General features: G+C 43.4%; 1 protein-coding gene across 1 annotated transcript in view; it reads left to right on the top strand.

Moving 5' to 3' along the window:
- Positions 1 to 1,017: 1,017 nt before the first annotated feature.
- The window catches only part of LOC311518688 (calpain-14-like), a 29,893-nt gene continuing 16,754 nt past the window's right edge, over positions 1,018 to 14,156 (top strand). The window contains exons 1-8 of the mRNA XM_084624687.1: positions 1,018 to 1,112; positions 4,367 to 4,723; positions 7,839 to 7,908; positions 9,033 to 9,151; positions 9,750 to 9,886; positions 11,102 to 11,276; positions 11,870 to 11,935; positions 13,568 to 13,653. Of these exons, the coding sequence (XP_084480813.1) occupies positions 4,487 to 4,723; positions 7,839 to 7,908; positions 9,033 to 9,151; positions 9,750 to 9,886; positions 11,102 to 11,276; positions 11,870 to 11,935; positions 13,568 to 13,653 (890 nt within the window). The 5' untranslated portion in view covers positions 1,018 to 1,112; positions 4,367 to 4,486. The remainder of the gene's footprint in view (positions 1,113 to 4,366; positions 4,724 to 7,838; positions 7,909 to 9,032; positions 9,152 to 9,749; positions 9,887 to 11,101; positions 11,277 to 11,869; positions 11,936 to 13,567; positions 13,654 to 14,156) is intronic.

Genomic DNA, 14,156 nt, shown 5'->3' with positions numbered 1-14,156 from the left:
GGTGGGCCTGGGCCTGGTCAAGGTGTGGAAGAGCCAGGGGAGCATTAACAGGCAGGGGGGTCAAGGTCTCAGCGAGCCATGGAATCTGAATTCCCCTTTGGTCTTGGAGATGGCCCCTGTCATGCAGTACATTGATGGGTGGGGCAGTGTGGAGGAAGCTGCACTGCGGCTGTTCGTGCTGTACCTAATTCTTCTTCCCACCTGTCAAGCCAACACATTTCTAAAGCAGCAAGGAAACCTTGAGCTGCCTATTTTCTCTTGCAAAGATTGTCCTGTCTGGCTAGGAATTAATATTGCATTTGATGGTATATTCATATGATTGATAAATCAATTATCATTCATTTTTTTTAAACACGCAGAGCAATAAAAAGACTGGTAAGATAAGATGGTTTAATTTTAATACTTGTAAAGAGACAACTTGTAGCTGTGATAATCTCAGCCCAGCTTCTACTGGCTTGGTTTGCAGGAGATTTCTATTGGAGCAGCTGTCTAGATTACCAGTATGAACATTGGCTGCCATAATATGCTGGACACAAGCACTGCAGCATGTGAATAGGTAACTCTATTAACTGGTAAAGTCAAGGGTGTGCAGTTGGCAAACAAAGCCAGAGGGCCTCTTCCTGCTTGTTAATATCTTAGTATCATTTACATTATGATGGGGCCTGAAGACCCTATTGTGCTAGACACTGTACATACACAAGTGTGAGAGAGCCCCTGCCCCAAGAGCTTACAATCTGAATAGAGAAAGTAAAGTATTATTAACCCTGTTTTACATAGGGGTGACAGAGGCACAGTGACATAGAGTTACGTGCTGAAGGTCACACACAGTGAGTTTGCAGAACAGTCAAATCTCATCAGCTCCATGCCACAAGACCAACCCTCTTTTAGTCACAAGACCATCCTTTCTGTCTAGTAAGCTGACAGGGTTTGACCATAGCTATTGAATAATTCTGATGCTTTGTATGGTGGTAGCAGAAGATCATATCCCTGGAATTTCCATTTTTTTTTCAGAAACTGCACTTGTCTTAATCATCAACGTGACACAATTCAAAACACCGTGCTGTCTCAATCCACTCTGAGCTGGAGTCCCTTCCTGAGAAGAAAAATCCAATGTAAATGCATTTGGACAGAGTCAAATAAATCCACTCATCATGCGTTATCAGCGGGGTGTGAACAGTGTCACCTGTTTTATCTTTGAGATTTGGTAGAGAAACAACTATACAAACAAGGAAACTGCCTGCCATTTAAACCATGGATGTGTCAGTTTCTGGTAAAAGGTGGCGGACTGACATGTTCTTTCACGTCCACCAATGGGACTGGGACATTGCCTCCTGGGCAGGTCTCCAGAAAATGCCTATTATTGCTCAATACCACGAAACTGATTTTCTTTCCCCTTTCTTATGCTTGATAGGTGGAAACAAAGTATTAGATTTGCATAGACAGGATATACCACATGCATGCGTATACAGTGTGCGTATATAAAAACAGGTGCCATTAGAGTGGTGTTGATGGTGGAACGTTACTGTTTCTTGTGAGGAAGCAAAGCCACCTGGAAGAAGGTAGGACGTTTAATTTGTAAGTGATAGAGTGATTTGGTGCTGAAGTTCAGAGGCTGCCTGGTGCCTGCATGCACTTATGAGGATTAGGATTTTCCAAGTGGAGGAGGGGAGCGCAGCACTTACTTGTCTTTTGTCATGCTTGGATGAAGTTCTTTTATCAGCTCAAATGGGCATATTTGCAACATGTTGCAACTAGCTGTACTGAACAGAGAAGCTGCTGCTGCTGTTCTTCGCTCTTCAACAGGAGATGGGAAAGAAAGAGAAATCGGGGTGTTTTCATATCGGATCATTTCAAACAGAGCAGGTGCAAGCCATGATAGACCGGCTCGATCAAATGATCTGGGTGCCACACATCAAAGGCTCTTGCCCACCAAATTCCTGGGAATGGGGTGTGTGTGAGGGGGTGACTAATCTACACCTTGTGCACACTTCCATTTCAAGATCAAGAGCTATGCATTTTGGGGACACTTTAGGCTACATTTGCCCATAATCCATGCTGCAGAGATAGGAAGGGCCCATTGACTGAATTGAAGTTATATGTGCTCGGCGCCTCTGATCATCACGACCGTTATTAAGGTGCCTAAGTATGGATTTAGGTGCTTAACTACGAGCACTGCAGGCCAGATCTGCAGATGTAAAAGGCTTATTTTCATGAGTTTCCATGGGGCTTAGGTGGCATCTGATGATCTGAATGGTCATTTGAAACTTTCAGCCAAGGTGCTTAAAAGCTGCTATGTGACTCTCAGCATGTAGACTGATCGGCTGAGCTTTTGAGAACCGTGCAGGCAGTTCAGCCCTGCATCTTTTATTAAGATCAATAGAAGTCTATGGCCAAATCCCTGGCACTGCTTTGAAAATCTGGACGTCAACAGAGGTCACTCTTAACGCTTTAGGGCAGTGGTTTAAGCACTGAGGATTTGGAGCAAGGTCTTTAACCTTGAAGTGCTTTAGTTCACTTAAACAAACAAAAGGCAGTGATTCTTTTCAGAATAACTTTATTTGCTAAAATGTATTTGAAGTAATGGGAACCAGCATTAGAGTTTTGGTACCAAAATACCCACACGCTTGTTTAATCAAAGATGGGGTGTTGTGCCTGCAATGTTGTCTTCACAATGTATTATTGTGCGCTAGCAACTTTTACCAAAGCCTAGGAAACTCAGCCTCCTTGTGAGGTTTCCAGATTGACTACTGGTGTTTTGTTTTGATACCTAACATTCTGCTATGATGGATGAGCCAGCAATAAAAGACAGGACTATAGCATTGTCCACTAAATTCACTTTTTAGCACAGAGACGTTTGTTACACCGCTAACAGCTACAGACTTAGGGGCAGATCATTAGCCAGCGTAAAGCAGTGTAGCTTCATTGACTTCAATGGAGCTAGGCTGGTTTACATCAGCTGACGATCTGGCCCCTGAAAACAACCTGCTCCAGGATCCTGTCTGTGCCAGTGGGAACTCTGTATGTGGAATGAAGGTAGAATACAGCACTTTGTATGTGGAATGAAGGTAGAATACAGCACTTTGGCTGGCTTCTGAATTTTGAGGCGCTATCAATGGGGAAAGCATATCAACTTGAGTTCCTTGATGAGAGCAACATTTGAACCTGGAATGTCTGATTCCAAGTGAGTACGGTTTCTGAGGTTACTGTGACACAATGAAATTTAATTTTGCAGAGTATCTGCTGCAGAAGAGCCTCCCAAATGCTCACCTTCTCATTACTGCCTGTGAGACACTTTTCTTTCAAGACTAATTCATTTTTTCAGTCTGTAGTAGCATAACCAGGGTCCCTTAGGAACTTCCTGGTTATCACTAAGATGTGCACCTGGGCTGAGTGGACATTCCCAATCGCAGTAGGAATAGAACTCAGATTCTCTTGCTCCATGCGCAGGGGGCTCTGCCATTTGAGCTAAAGGATGATGTTCTGTTAGCTTTTAGCTTGGCTGCTAAAGGAAATCCAATAGGCATGTGGCACCAAAAATTTGTGCAAGAACATTTTTAACACTTGTGGGTCACAGCACATGAGAGGAGAGGAGAAATTCTTGTCTTGCCTTTAATGTAAACGGAAGAGAAACCTCGGTGTGATTTCTATAGCGGGTGTGTTGCATTCAGCAGGGTGGAATGGCTGTTAGAATAGGAGGATTTACCATCCAACAAAACAGTTAGAAAGGGGGAAAAAACCTCAGCAGAGGAAATCCAAAAGCAGATTATCAGTAATGGCTTTCTGTTTTCTCTAGCTGGTGTTACTCTTTGGTTTGTTGTCGTACAGTGAATGGTTCTTGTGTAAGGGGATGTTTAAGATCGATAGCTTGCAACGTTATATGTTGGCATGGAACAACCTACTCCTAGGTCTTCATTTAGTTATGCCACCAGAGATGAGCATTTTGTTAGTAATGTCCGTGTGACTCCAGGTGACTGGAATAAAGGTGTTACTAAGATTGTGGCATGATAGGAAAAGGTCTTAGAAGGGATTTAGAATAGTCTATTGCGCCGGGGAGGTAATATGGGGAGAGACTCAGAATATCCTTGTGTATTGCTTAAAATTAGTTATCAAGGTCTTGCATTTAAGGCCTAATTCAAGGTCCATTGAAGTCAATGGGAGTCCTTCCTTTGACTTCAATGTGCATTGGATCAGGTCTACAGAGTTGAAGCCTCAGATACCACAGTGTTGGGTGCTATGATAGAACCTATGCTAGAGAGATGGTAAGATGCCCACTCTGCCTTTGAGATTCATCCCTCTCTGCTGGTTATTCTTGAAAAATGCAAAAACCAGTTATGACTAAACTTGCTTGTTACAATTACTTTAACAGCCAGGAACTCTACTGAACGAGACACTTTTCTGCACAAGGAAGGTCGAAAGAGTCCTCCGGCATTGTGTAGTGACAAGACCCCTAAAGTATCATTATCTGGGAATTTCTCCTATCACCACCATGGCCTGGCTCTCGTTCCTGAGACGAGGGAAATCAAAGCCACGGGTGCCTTCGTGCAGAGTAGCCTTCCAAAAGCCCAACAAACTTCTTCATCAGAATTACGAGACCTTGTTGGAGACATGCTTGAAGAATAAATGCCTGTTCAAGGATGAGAACTTCCCAGCTGATGTTTGTTCCATTGGAATGGGATCACTGCTGCAGAAACTGCCCCCAAAGCTACAGTGGAAGAGGCCACATGTAAGTGATGTTCAGTGAACGGTTCTTATGTGAGGGATTGTTTACACTGGATAGCCATTAATGTTCCGAGTTAGCACAGAACAACCTATTAATAGGTCTTTGAAACAGGGTGGCTTGCCCTTGGGCTGGAGATCCTAGGGCAAGTTAACCCTGGTTACAGAATGAGTCCCACCTGAGGGGAATCAGGCAATTTCCTATAAAGAGGAGAAAGCAAGGGGGAAGCTCAGCAGGTTGTAGAGAGACTGCAGAGAGAGCAAAAGCCTCCTGCAGGGAAGATCCTGAGGTCAGGGGAATTGCTTCAGCTTGAGAGGGGCTAAGACGGGAAGGACTTTGACCAGACCAGGAGAGTTTTGGCTTTACTCAGCTGAAGGCTGGAGGGAAGACTGTTGTGTCTAGTTTTGAACTTCAAGTTAATCAGCAGGGCTGGTGTGATTTGACTGGAAAAATCCTACGTGGAATTTATTTGGGGCCCCAAAAAGGGGAAATGAGGTGAGAGGCTGCCTGCAGGGCCGCCCTTCGGCCACCGGGGGTGTTGTGAGGTGGCCGCACGTCTACAGTATTCATTTAGTTATGCCTTAAAGCCACCAGAGATGGGCATTTAAAGTAACAGTACATCCTTACATTCATGTGGAAGCTGGTGTAACTGCAGTTTCACAGCTGCCCTGGAACAGCTGAAGGGAGAGCTCCTGACATTTTCAAATCCTACTGCAAGTTACATTCAAAATTATTTGTGAGATTCCTTCTCAACCTATCACGCTGTCCTGTCTGCCTGCAAATCCTGCCATTGGATGGAGGGCTCCATTCGTTGGTTAAGTCATACTCTAGCCATAGGGTTTGGCCTGTTTTTTGGAAGAGCTGAGCTCCCACGCCTCCCACTGCAATCCATAGGAGCTGTAGATATATCTTTGAAAATCAGGCCATAAATGGCAGATGTAACAGCCCCGTTTTCAAGGGTTCATATGTAACTCAGCTATTAACATTCACCTTGGGCTAACACATGTTCTGCAGACAGACCTAGAGCAGATTGTTTTAATTGATTAACAAACTTTAGTTGGTATTGATTTGAGTCTACTATTCCCCTTTAAACAGAGATGAACACAAGTGGAACATGTTGTGTCCTTCTAATGTTGAAAGGACTTCTGGCCTCAAATGTCACTGGGACATGCATGCTCATGTATCAAAGGACAAGATGTTGACCCCTCTTTTTTCAGACTATATTTTGTAGGACATTACTCCAAAATACAGACTATGGTTCTCCTTTGTTTTAATGAAGAGCTGATTTGTGGGGAGATTTATGGTAGAAAAGAATTTCCCCATACTCTCATGCCCCAGAACTACTTGCTAGATTTATTTGACATTTTTATGGCCCATGACACTATGGAGAATTTGTAATGTTCATCTGTCCCTGAGTAAAATATCATCTTGATTTGATGGAGAGTGACATATGCAGAGAATGTCTGTGCATTGAGGAAAATATACCACAGTCCATCCATGTGTCTAATATAACCTTTCTGTTCATCCTCATAGGTGCAGTAATAAAGTAACATAGTGGCAGGTTAGAGCAGGATTGAATGGATGGAGCAAAGTAGGCCCTGTGCTCTGGAAAAGCCTCCACATTTTGTATTTCTACCTGTGTACCCTGGAAGTACTTGCACAGGTTTGAGGCCTTTTGCTCTGAAATCCCCACGCTGCTGACAGCCGCGGGTTTTTAATTGCAGTGCAGACCTACTCTGTGACTGTTCGCCTAAGTACAGGCTGAGCAGTTTCATCTGAGGTAAGGGTTAGTATTTAATTACTCTAAGTGTCTTTTGAGTACTTGGCATTTCTCTGCCACCCCTGTTGGGGAAGACGACAGTGAGAAAATTAAATTGAGCAATTTGTGGATCATAATAGTGAAAGAGAATTTTGACATTTATTTAATGAATTTGCCCGGAGAGGCATTGGAGAGTAATAATACGTCTTCTTTCTGAACTATTACTCAGAATTTTTACAGCCTCAGAAAGTTCTTCAGCAGCTATCGTCTTTTTTTTTCTTCATTGTCTAGCCCAGTTATTAGTCATAGCCATTGAAGACGTGACAGGAGGTAGCCTCTGTTGTGAATTACATCATTGGAATCTCAGTACTAAGAGTAAAAAAGTGAGCAGCATTTTAGAATTTCAAGACAAGAAACGACTTTAAAGTTAACTTTGAATATACGTGTCAAGAACCCAAGAGTGAAAAATCTTATAGGGGTTGTTTTAATGATCTCCAAATCAGGCATTTCAAACTCAGGAAATGCAAAGTTAAGGCTACACCTAAAAGAAATCCAAACATGTTAAGGTAATAAATGCATAGTTTAATAAATGCATGACACTGAAACCATCTCAACTCTGCTGTGTATTTATACTATAAGAGGAGCAAAGGGAGAAAAAATCTCTCATATATCTTTAAAAATCAGTTTACCCTGGAACCCCAAACAATGCCTCGGTGATAATTGGATAGTTATTTCATGGCGTCCGTACAGGATCTGATACCTGACCCGTGCAGCAGCAGGAGTAGCCCTGTTAGGAATAGAGATGGATAAAATTTTTCAACCCAAACACTTTTTTTGGTGACAAATGCAGATTTGGCTATACTGTTGTTTTGCAAATTTGTGTCAGTTTCACCAAATTGTTCATTTCAAACATTGTTTCACTGTAAAATTTTCAAAATGAAACGTTTTAGTTTTTCAGTTCAAAATGACTTCTGGTTTCAGTTTCCACTCATTGTTTTTTAAAAAAATCACGAAACATTTACAGATTGTTCAAAGTGAGACAAAGCATTTTAATCAATCCAGAATTAATTTTTTTCTGACTTTTCGTAATTGCCAGCAAAGTGAAAAATCCCTGATTAGCCCAGATCTAGTCAGGAAGGAGTGAGGTGACTTCCCTACACCATCTTCTAGACACATGGTAGAGACCCCCAGAAGCAATGTGATTGAATGTCCGAGAGACCTTTGACTCCTCAGAAACTCACTCCATTAGTGGTGAAGTGGCTTCAGAAAAAGCTAGTCAGTCCTCAAGGTTTTGCAGGACCACTGCAATGATTTGACATTCTCTCTCTCTCTCTCTCTCTCTCTTGGTCTTGTACCTTCCAGGAGCTGCATAAAACTCCAGTATTTTATACTGCAAACGCCAGACGGCTTGATCTCTGCCAAGGATTGGTTGGTAAGGCTCCTTTCTTCTTTATATATATATATAGCTATACACAGAGCAATTTGAGCTTAATTTGACTGTGTAAGACTACATATAAAGGGTGTTGATTTCAATATCATTCCAGCTCTGCATAAAATGGATTAGGAAATTGTATAATATGCTCAACAAATAAGATAAAGTTCTAGGCTAAGATGTGATCCAAAGATGTGTCCCAACTAGTTGAAAGCTCCATTGTGTGCCATAAACATGACTTTTATTAATGTTGGTGCTGGAACGTGAACTGACCTTGTCTTCATACTTGTCTATAAAGTGTCATGCATACTACGTAAATGATAACAACAGAAGCTTCATCACTGTGCCTAGTCACTAGAGCATGTAATGTATTTCATATCACATAGACAGCAGAAGGGCCTGTGAATACTGCAATACATGTATGTAGGCACAATGCAGGCTTTGTGTCAACCTTGACTTGCATCTGTTATGAAGTGAGAAGAGGAAGGGTGGGTAAGTTAGTGAAGGTGTGTGAAGACTTGTCCTCTTCTAAATGGGAGTGTGGTCTGGTGGTTAGAGCAGAACTGTCAAGATCTATTCTCAACTCCACCACTTACTTACTGGTTGGACAAGCCATATTTATGCTTCAGTTTACCCAGGTTTAAAAGAGTAACAGATGTTCTTAGGCTTCATTACATTTGTAAAGTGCTTTGAGATCCTCAGACACAAGTATAATAAACGCAGAGCATTACTGTTAGAGCTGGTCAGGAAATGATTTTTCTCACTGTGAAAAAAATTCAAATTTTCGTAGTTTTCAAGTTTTGGCAATTCTGGTTGTTGAAACAGGAAAAAAAAAAAGGTTTGTTTCTTTTCAATGAAAACCTAAATATTTTCATGGAAAACTTTTTTTGTGTGAAATTCCAAATTAATTTGTACTCCATTCCAAATGAAAAGGCTATGAGAGGATGGTTACAACACTAAACCTGTTTTGACTTAATAAAACACAAATCTAGCTCATCCCAATTTTTTTGGTGTAGTTATAACTTAAAAGCACCCAACCCGCTGCTTCCTTCAAAAATATTTGTCAATAACGGCAATAATTGTCTTGATTCCACCCAGTGTATTTGCTCATTCTTTTGTTACAGAAAACTGCTGGTTCCTGGCCGCATTGGAAGCGCTGATGTTCCACCAAGACATCTTGGCCATGGTCATGCCGCAAAACCAGAGCTTTGATAGGAAGTACGCTGGCATTTTCCATTTCCGGGTGAGTGTTCTTCCCCCTAGCACTGGAGGTCCTCAAAAACCATGCCTTATGCTTGACTGTGCCGTGACTAAAATCGTGTTCTCAGATAGTCCACGTGCAATTCCCGTTGCCCTCAGTGAGCGCTGAGTGAATAGGTAACTCAAGTCAGGAAGTGGGTGTCATCCCAACCCCCCTTTAAATGAAGTGACACACTCAGAGAGTCAAAATAAAGTCACCCCTCTTGGTGAATATAAAAAGCTTATGCACAATCCTTCTATCCAGCTTTGGCTGCCCCTATGGTTACCTTACTCCCGGCTAAGTCTTCCCCACTCCTACATCCTCCAGCATGGCTGCCATCTGTTCCAAATCTTTACACACTTGGTCTCTCTTTTAGCCTGAGAGCTACTCCCATCTCTCTTTACCCCACCCATATATAAAAACTAGCTGCATCTGTGAGGCCGCAGAACCCACTGACCACAATAGAATGATCACCCTCTAACAGGTTACATGTTACTCTGACAGCCTGTTACAGCCCATAGCTAATAGATGGGTCCTTTTCTACTGTTGAAGAGGAGGTTACTTCCCAGTGAAATATTTTCTCATTCCTGTCCCCTTGCAGTTTTGGCACTTTGGCGAATGGGTTGATGTGGTAGTTGATGACCGACTGCCAGTCAATGAGGCTGGTCAGCTGGTTTTTCTCTCCTCCGTTTGTAAGAATCTCTTCTGGGGAGCCCTTTTGGAGAAGGCATATGCCAAGTAAGTGAATCGTCGTGCTTTATGCAGATAATCTCTGTCTACAATTTGTTGCCTCCTGCATATGCAGTTCTTTCTGTCTGACAAATAGGTCTTGTAGAATTTGCCACATCTGGAATATTGTGTGTGGTTCTGATCTCCATACGTTAAAAATTTAAAAGCTACCACCGTGATAATTAGCACCAGTTAGAACCCTTGTACAGGAGCCCATGGAGTCAGAAATACACTCACCCTGGGAGAAGGCTCTTCTAGGGTAGGGTTGAAATGGTTGGTGGGCTGGGGAAGTTTACATTGCCACTGCAAACACTGTGCTTATTCTGTGACTCAGTATAGTTCTTTAGGTCAAGATTTGGAAAAATGACTGGTGATTTGGGGTGCCTCCATTTTTGACTATCCAAGTTGAAATACCTTAGAGGGGCCTCATTTTCAGATAGGGCTGAGCAGGCACCCTCTAAATATCAGGCCCTTTTAAGATGCCTCCAGTTGGGCACCCAAAAATTGAAGGGCTCACTTTGAACCACTCCACAAAGTCAAGTTTGAACACTTCAGCCCCACTCTCTGGGGCTGTTAATCCAGCTCCATTCATCAACGCTAAGAAAGACACAGCGCTGAGAAGAGTAAATTAGGTGATACATGACCTTCATAATCTTACAAGGAGACACTGAAGGAACTTAATGTATTTGGTCTGAAAAACGACCCCAAGAATGGGAGAGAATTCTAAATAAATATTAGAAGGGAGACAATATGAAAGAGGGAAAATTAATTAATTTCACTGGACTCTAGCCTTCTGTCAATGAGAGACTAGCTAAAATTTGAGAAGATTCCATTTTGTTTTGCTATTCTGAAATAATATGTTAATGGTGAGGAAAATCAGACAGTGGACTAAAGTCTTAAGATACAGTAGATATTCAGAAGAAACTAGTTAAGATATGATTATGAAAGGAATAGTGTAGGAGATCCTTTCAATACTTCTTAGTGAAGGGGCTTAGACTAGAAATAGAGCAAACCAGAAGTCCCTTCCAAACCTGAAATCAATTATCTGTATTCCCCTCCCCCTGAATGTTGAGGATTCATATAAAATGAAGCATGGATTTCAACCTTCACTTTGGTTTTGCAAGCACATCCTGGGGTTTGCCTCTCTCTAGTATCACTCCATCCCTATTAAATATGTTTGTACTACAAATTAATAGCAGATTAAACTGATATCTCTCTTGCTAGGCTCTATGGCTCCTATGAAGATCTGCAGATTGGACAAGTGTCGGAAGCACTGGTGGATTTTACAGGCGGAGTTAATATGACTATAAAACTGGCAGAGGCTCCTCCTGATCTATGGGATATACTGACAAGAGCAACCTACAGCAGATCTCTCATGGGTTGCCAGACACATTTAGGGGTGAGGCCCAGTCTGATGTCAAATGGATGGATAGGCTAACACCAGCAACATCTTTCCTGGGAAATTTCCCTCCAGCAAGCTGAGCAGCAGTTTATTATACAGATCTCTCTCTCATTTGTCAATAGCTGCCATCCCTGTGGTATCTAGGATGATGCACATTAGCATGGTTCAAATTTTTTATTTAAAAATCAGATTTCTTTTAAAGCTTTGCATGCCTTTTCTAAACTGCCCTTGGTGTTCCACATTTCTTACAATCAGAGATGGGGCTGGGCTTTGGGGCTGGGAGTGGAGCTGAACTGCAAACGTACGTCTTGAGATTTGCAAATGGCCCTTGTCTTTGTAATGGGCTCAGGTAAAACCCCCATTCTACATGCCCTGCAGACGGGGTGGCATTGGGAGCCCAGGTCAGAATTTTGCAGCTGGAGCCAGTCTGTAGTTGCACTGGGCCAAATTCCATCTTCATGTACACAAGTGTAGCTCCCATTGTCTCCACTGGGAGCTTCATCCACAGAACTGAGGGCAGCATTGGGCTTAGCTGTTGCTTTATTAATACATTTATTGCAGTTTTTTCTCTTTTTCTTCCCTGTATGCAGACAGCAAGGGTCCTAGAGAATGGGCTGGTGGCTGGCCATGCCTACACAATCACTGGTATTAGAAAGGTAAGGACAACGCTGGTTCTATAGCTCCAAACTTGTGTCCAATGCCAGCAGCATTCCCTGTCAGACCAAGAGCTGGCTGTGTGCTGTGTTGGGGAGCCTCATGTGCCGTCCACTCCCTTTTAAGTGATGTCAGGGTGGCTTGAAAATGAGGAGTGCTTCAGGCAGGTTTCCTTTCAAATCTGCATTCTTTTTACCAGCAGGAATAAAACATAGGGGACACTGGCTTGGCTTCAGTGTAAATCTCCGGCTGTAATTGACTCATGGGCTCTGCTGACAGTATAACCTACAAGAGCGTGCAAAGACAACCTGTCTAAATTCCCTTTATCTTAAAGTGAAAGGGGCTGGCCTATTTGAATTCTAGGCAGGTGGGCCTAAGCCAGCCTAGGACAGCCATGCAACTGAGTGAGGGGGCCACAGAGCCCAGAAGCCATCTGAATGCATGGTACAGAAAATGAAAACCAAGAATAGGAATGTGGGGGCATAAGTTTAAAGTGAAGAAACTGGATGGGGACACAAAGCACAGAACCCCAGACAGTGCCCACTGTTCCACTAAGGAGTTTGACGAGATGGTGGCTACTTTGGTCAGATGGTGGATCTCAGTGATCAGCATCCTATTTATTCATTAGCAGGTGCACAGTCAGGGGGGCAAGTGTCCTCAGGCCTCACCTCACCCCGCTGATTGGGGTCACCCCTGACCCAAAGGTTCAACCTCTGCTGGTAAAGAGGAGTTAACCGCCCTGGCCCCCATTTATTCCTTGGTGTCTTTGCTGAGATGGGAGCCAGTTCTGGTAGTGGTCTGAGACTCAGTTCACCCAGGCCACCAAACGGCCGTCTGTTACAACAGCAATAGGCCGTTGCTGATGTGAGGTGCCTTTGCAAGGAGAGGTGAAAAGGCTCAGTCAGAATCCCATTCACCAGGTGCAGAGTGCCTGACTCCAGCATGCCTAGTGCCTAGGGACCATAGTCCTGTTGCCTCTGGGGAGGCTACCAGCAGTAGCACTTGCCTTGAAACAGTCTTTGCATGCAGGGGATCACAAGCACGGCTGCTGTGCCTAGTACCTGCACAAAGACACAAGAAGGCGAGTGAGGAGAGAGGAAACCTCCTTCCACCCTCTCTCTGCCCCTTAGACCAGGCACAATGCCGCCCCCGCTCTCCATTTCCCCCAGTTACATTCAAATTCAGGAAGTGCTACAATTAAGATTCTTGTAGCAATGTTCTAGGCTACCTTGGATTATTAGTCCTACTGACAGAATTAGTCTTCATGGCCCTGTCCTGCCCTCAGATATGTGGGCAAGACTCCAGGTTGATTGCTAGGGAGTTACACAGATGTTAGCATGTGAGGATGGCTTTATTGTTAAGACCCTGGACTAGGACTCAGGAGCTTTGGGCTCTATTCCTGGCTCAGCCACAGACTTTCTGCGTGACCTTGGGCAAGACACTTAATCACTCCCTGCCTCATTTCAGAGGTCCGCATTGAGCAGAGTCATTGAAAAGAATAGCGGGAGCACCGTTATCATCACACTGGTTGACATCAGTAAAAGGAGAGGAGTCACCATGGCATGTTATGCAAATGTAAACCAGACAAAGGCTGCAGAGACCCTGGTAAATTCAATGTTGTTTGTTTTGTGCAGGTGACTTGCAAATATGGACCGGAAAATTTAGTGCGACTGAGAAATCCATGGGGGAAAACTGAATGGAAAGGAGACTGGAGCGATAGGTGAGTGAAACCGGGAAGGGCTAGTGCTGAGGAGGGGTTTGGGTGGATGAAATGATGCTGCCACCTGCGGGCATAAATTAGTGCTGATGACATCTGAGTCAATGGAACCGGTGCGGCTGCTTTCAGATACCCTTTGGTTTCAAGGCAATGAGTTCGTGGAGGTATTTTGCTAGAGCAGCCAGTGCTAATGCAGTTCAACCAACTTAGTTATTTCACACATGCTGCTCCCAAGCACTTAAAACAGAACGTTGGTTCTGCTTTTTTTTTGTCAAAGGAAACATAATGTAAAAGGGGTTCTTTATAATGCCAGATGATGAACACGGTGTGTGATCTAGCATCAGACACAGGTGTTTTTGGATTACCAGCGAGGCTGCTCCCAGGACAGCTAGAATAGTAAGGTGATCCAATATCCTATATCAGAACATTCACCGCTTTGTCTGTGGATCAGGCAAGACCTTCTATATACTGCAACTTCTGGGATTCTGAGATTAGAGTGGGGGCAG

Source organism: Lepidochelys olivacea (genome assembly GCF_965140295.1).
Source record: "Lepidochelys olivacea isolate rLepOli2 genome assembly, chromosome: 3".
Classification (NCBI taxonomy): domain Eukaryota; kingdom Metazoa; phylum Chordata; order Testudines; family Cheloniidae; genus Lepidochelys; species Lepidochelys olivacea.
The sequence above is the reverse complement of the archived record's forward strand: the minus strand, read 5'-3'. Positions and strand labels throughout refer to the sequence as shown.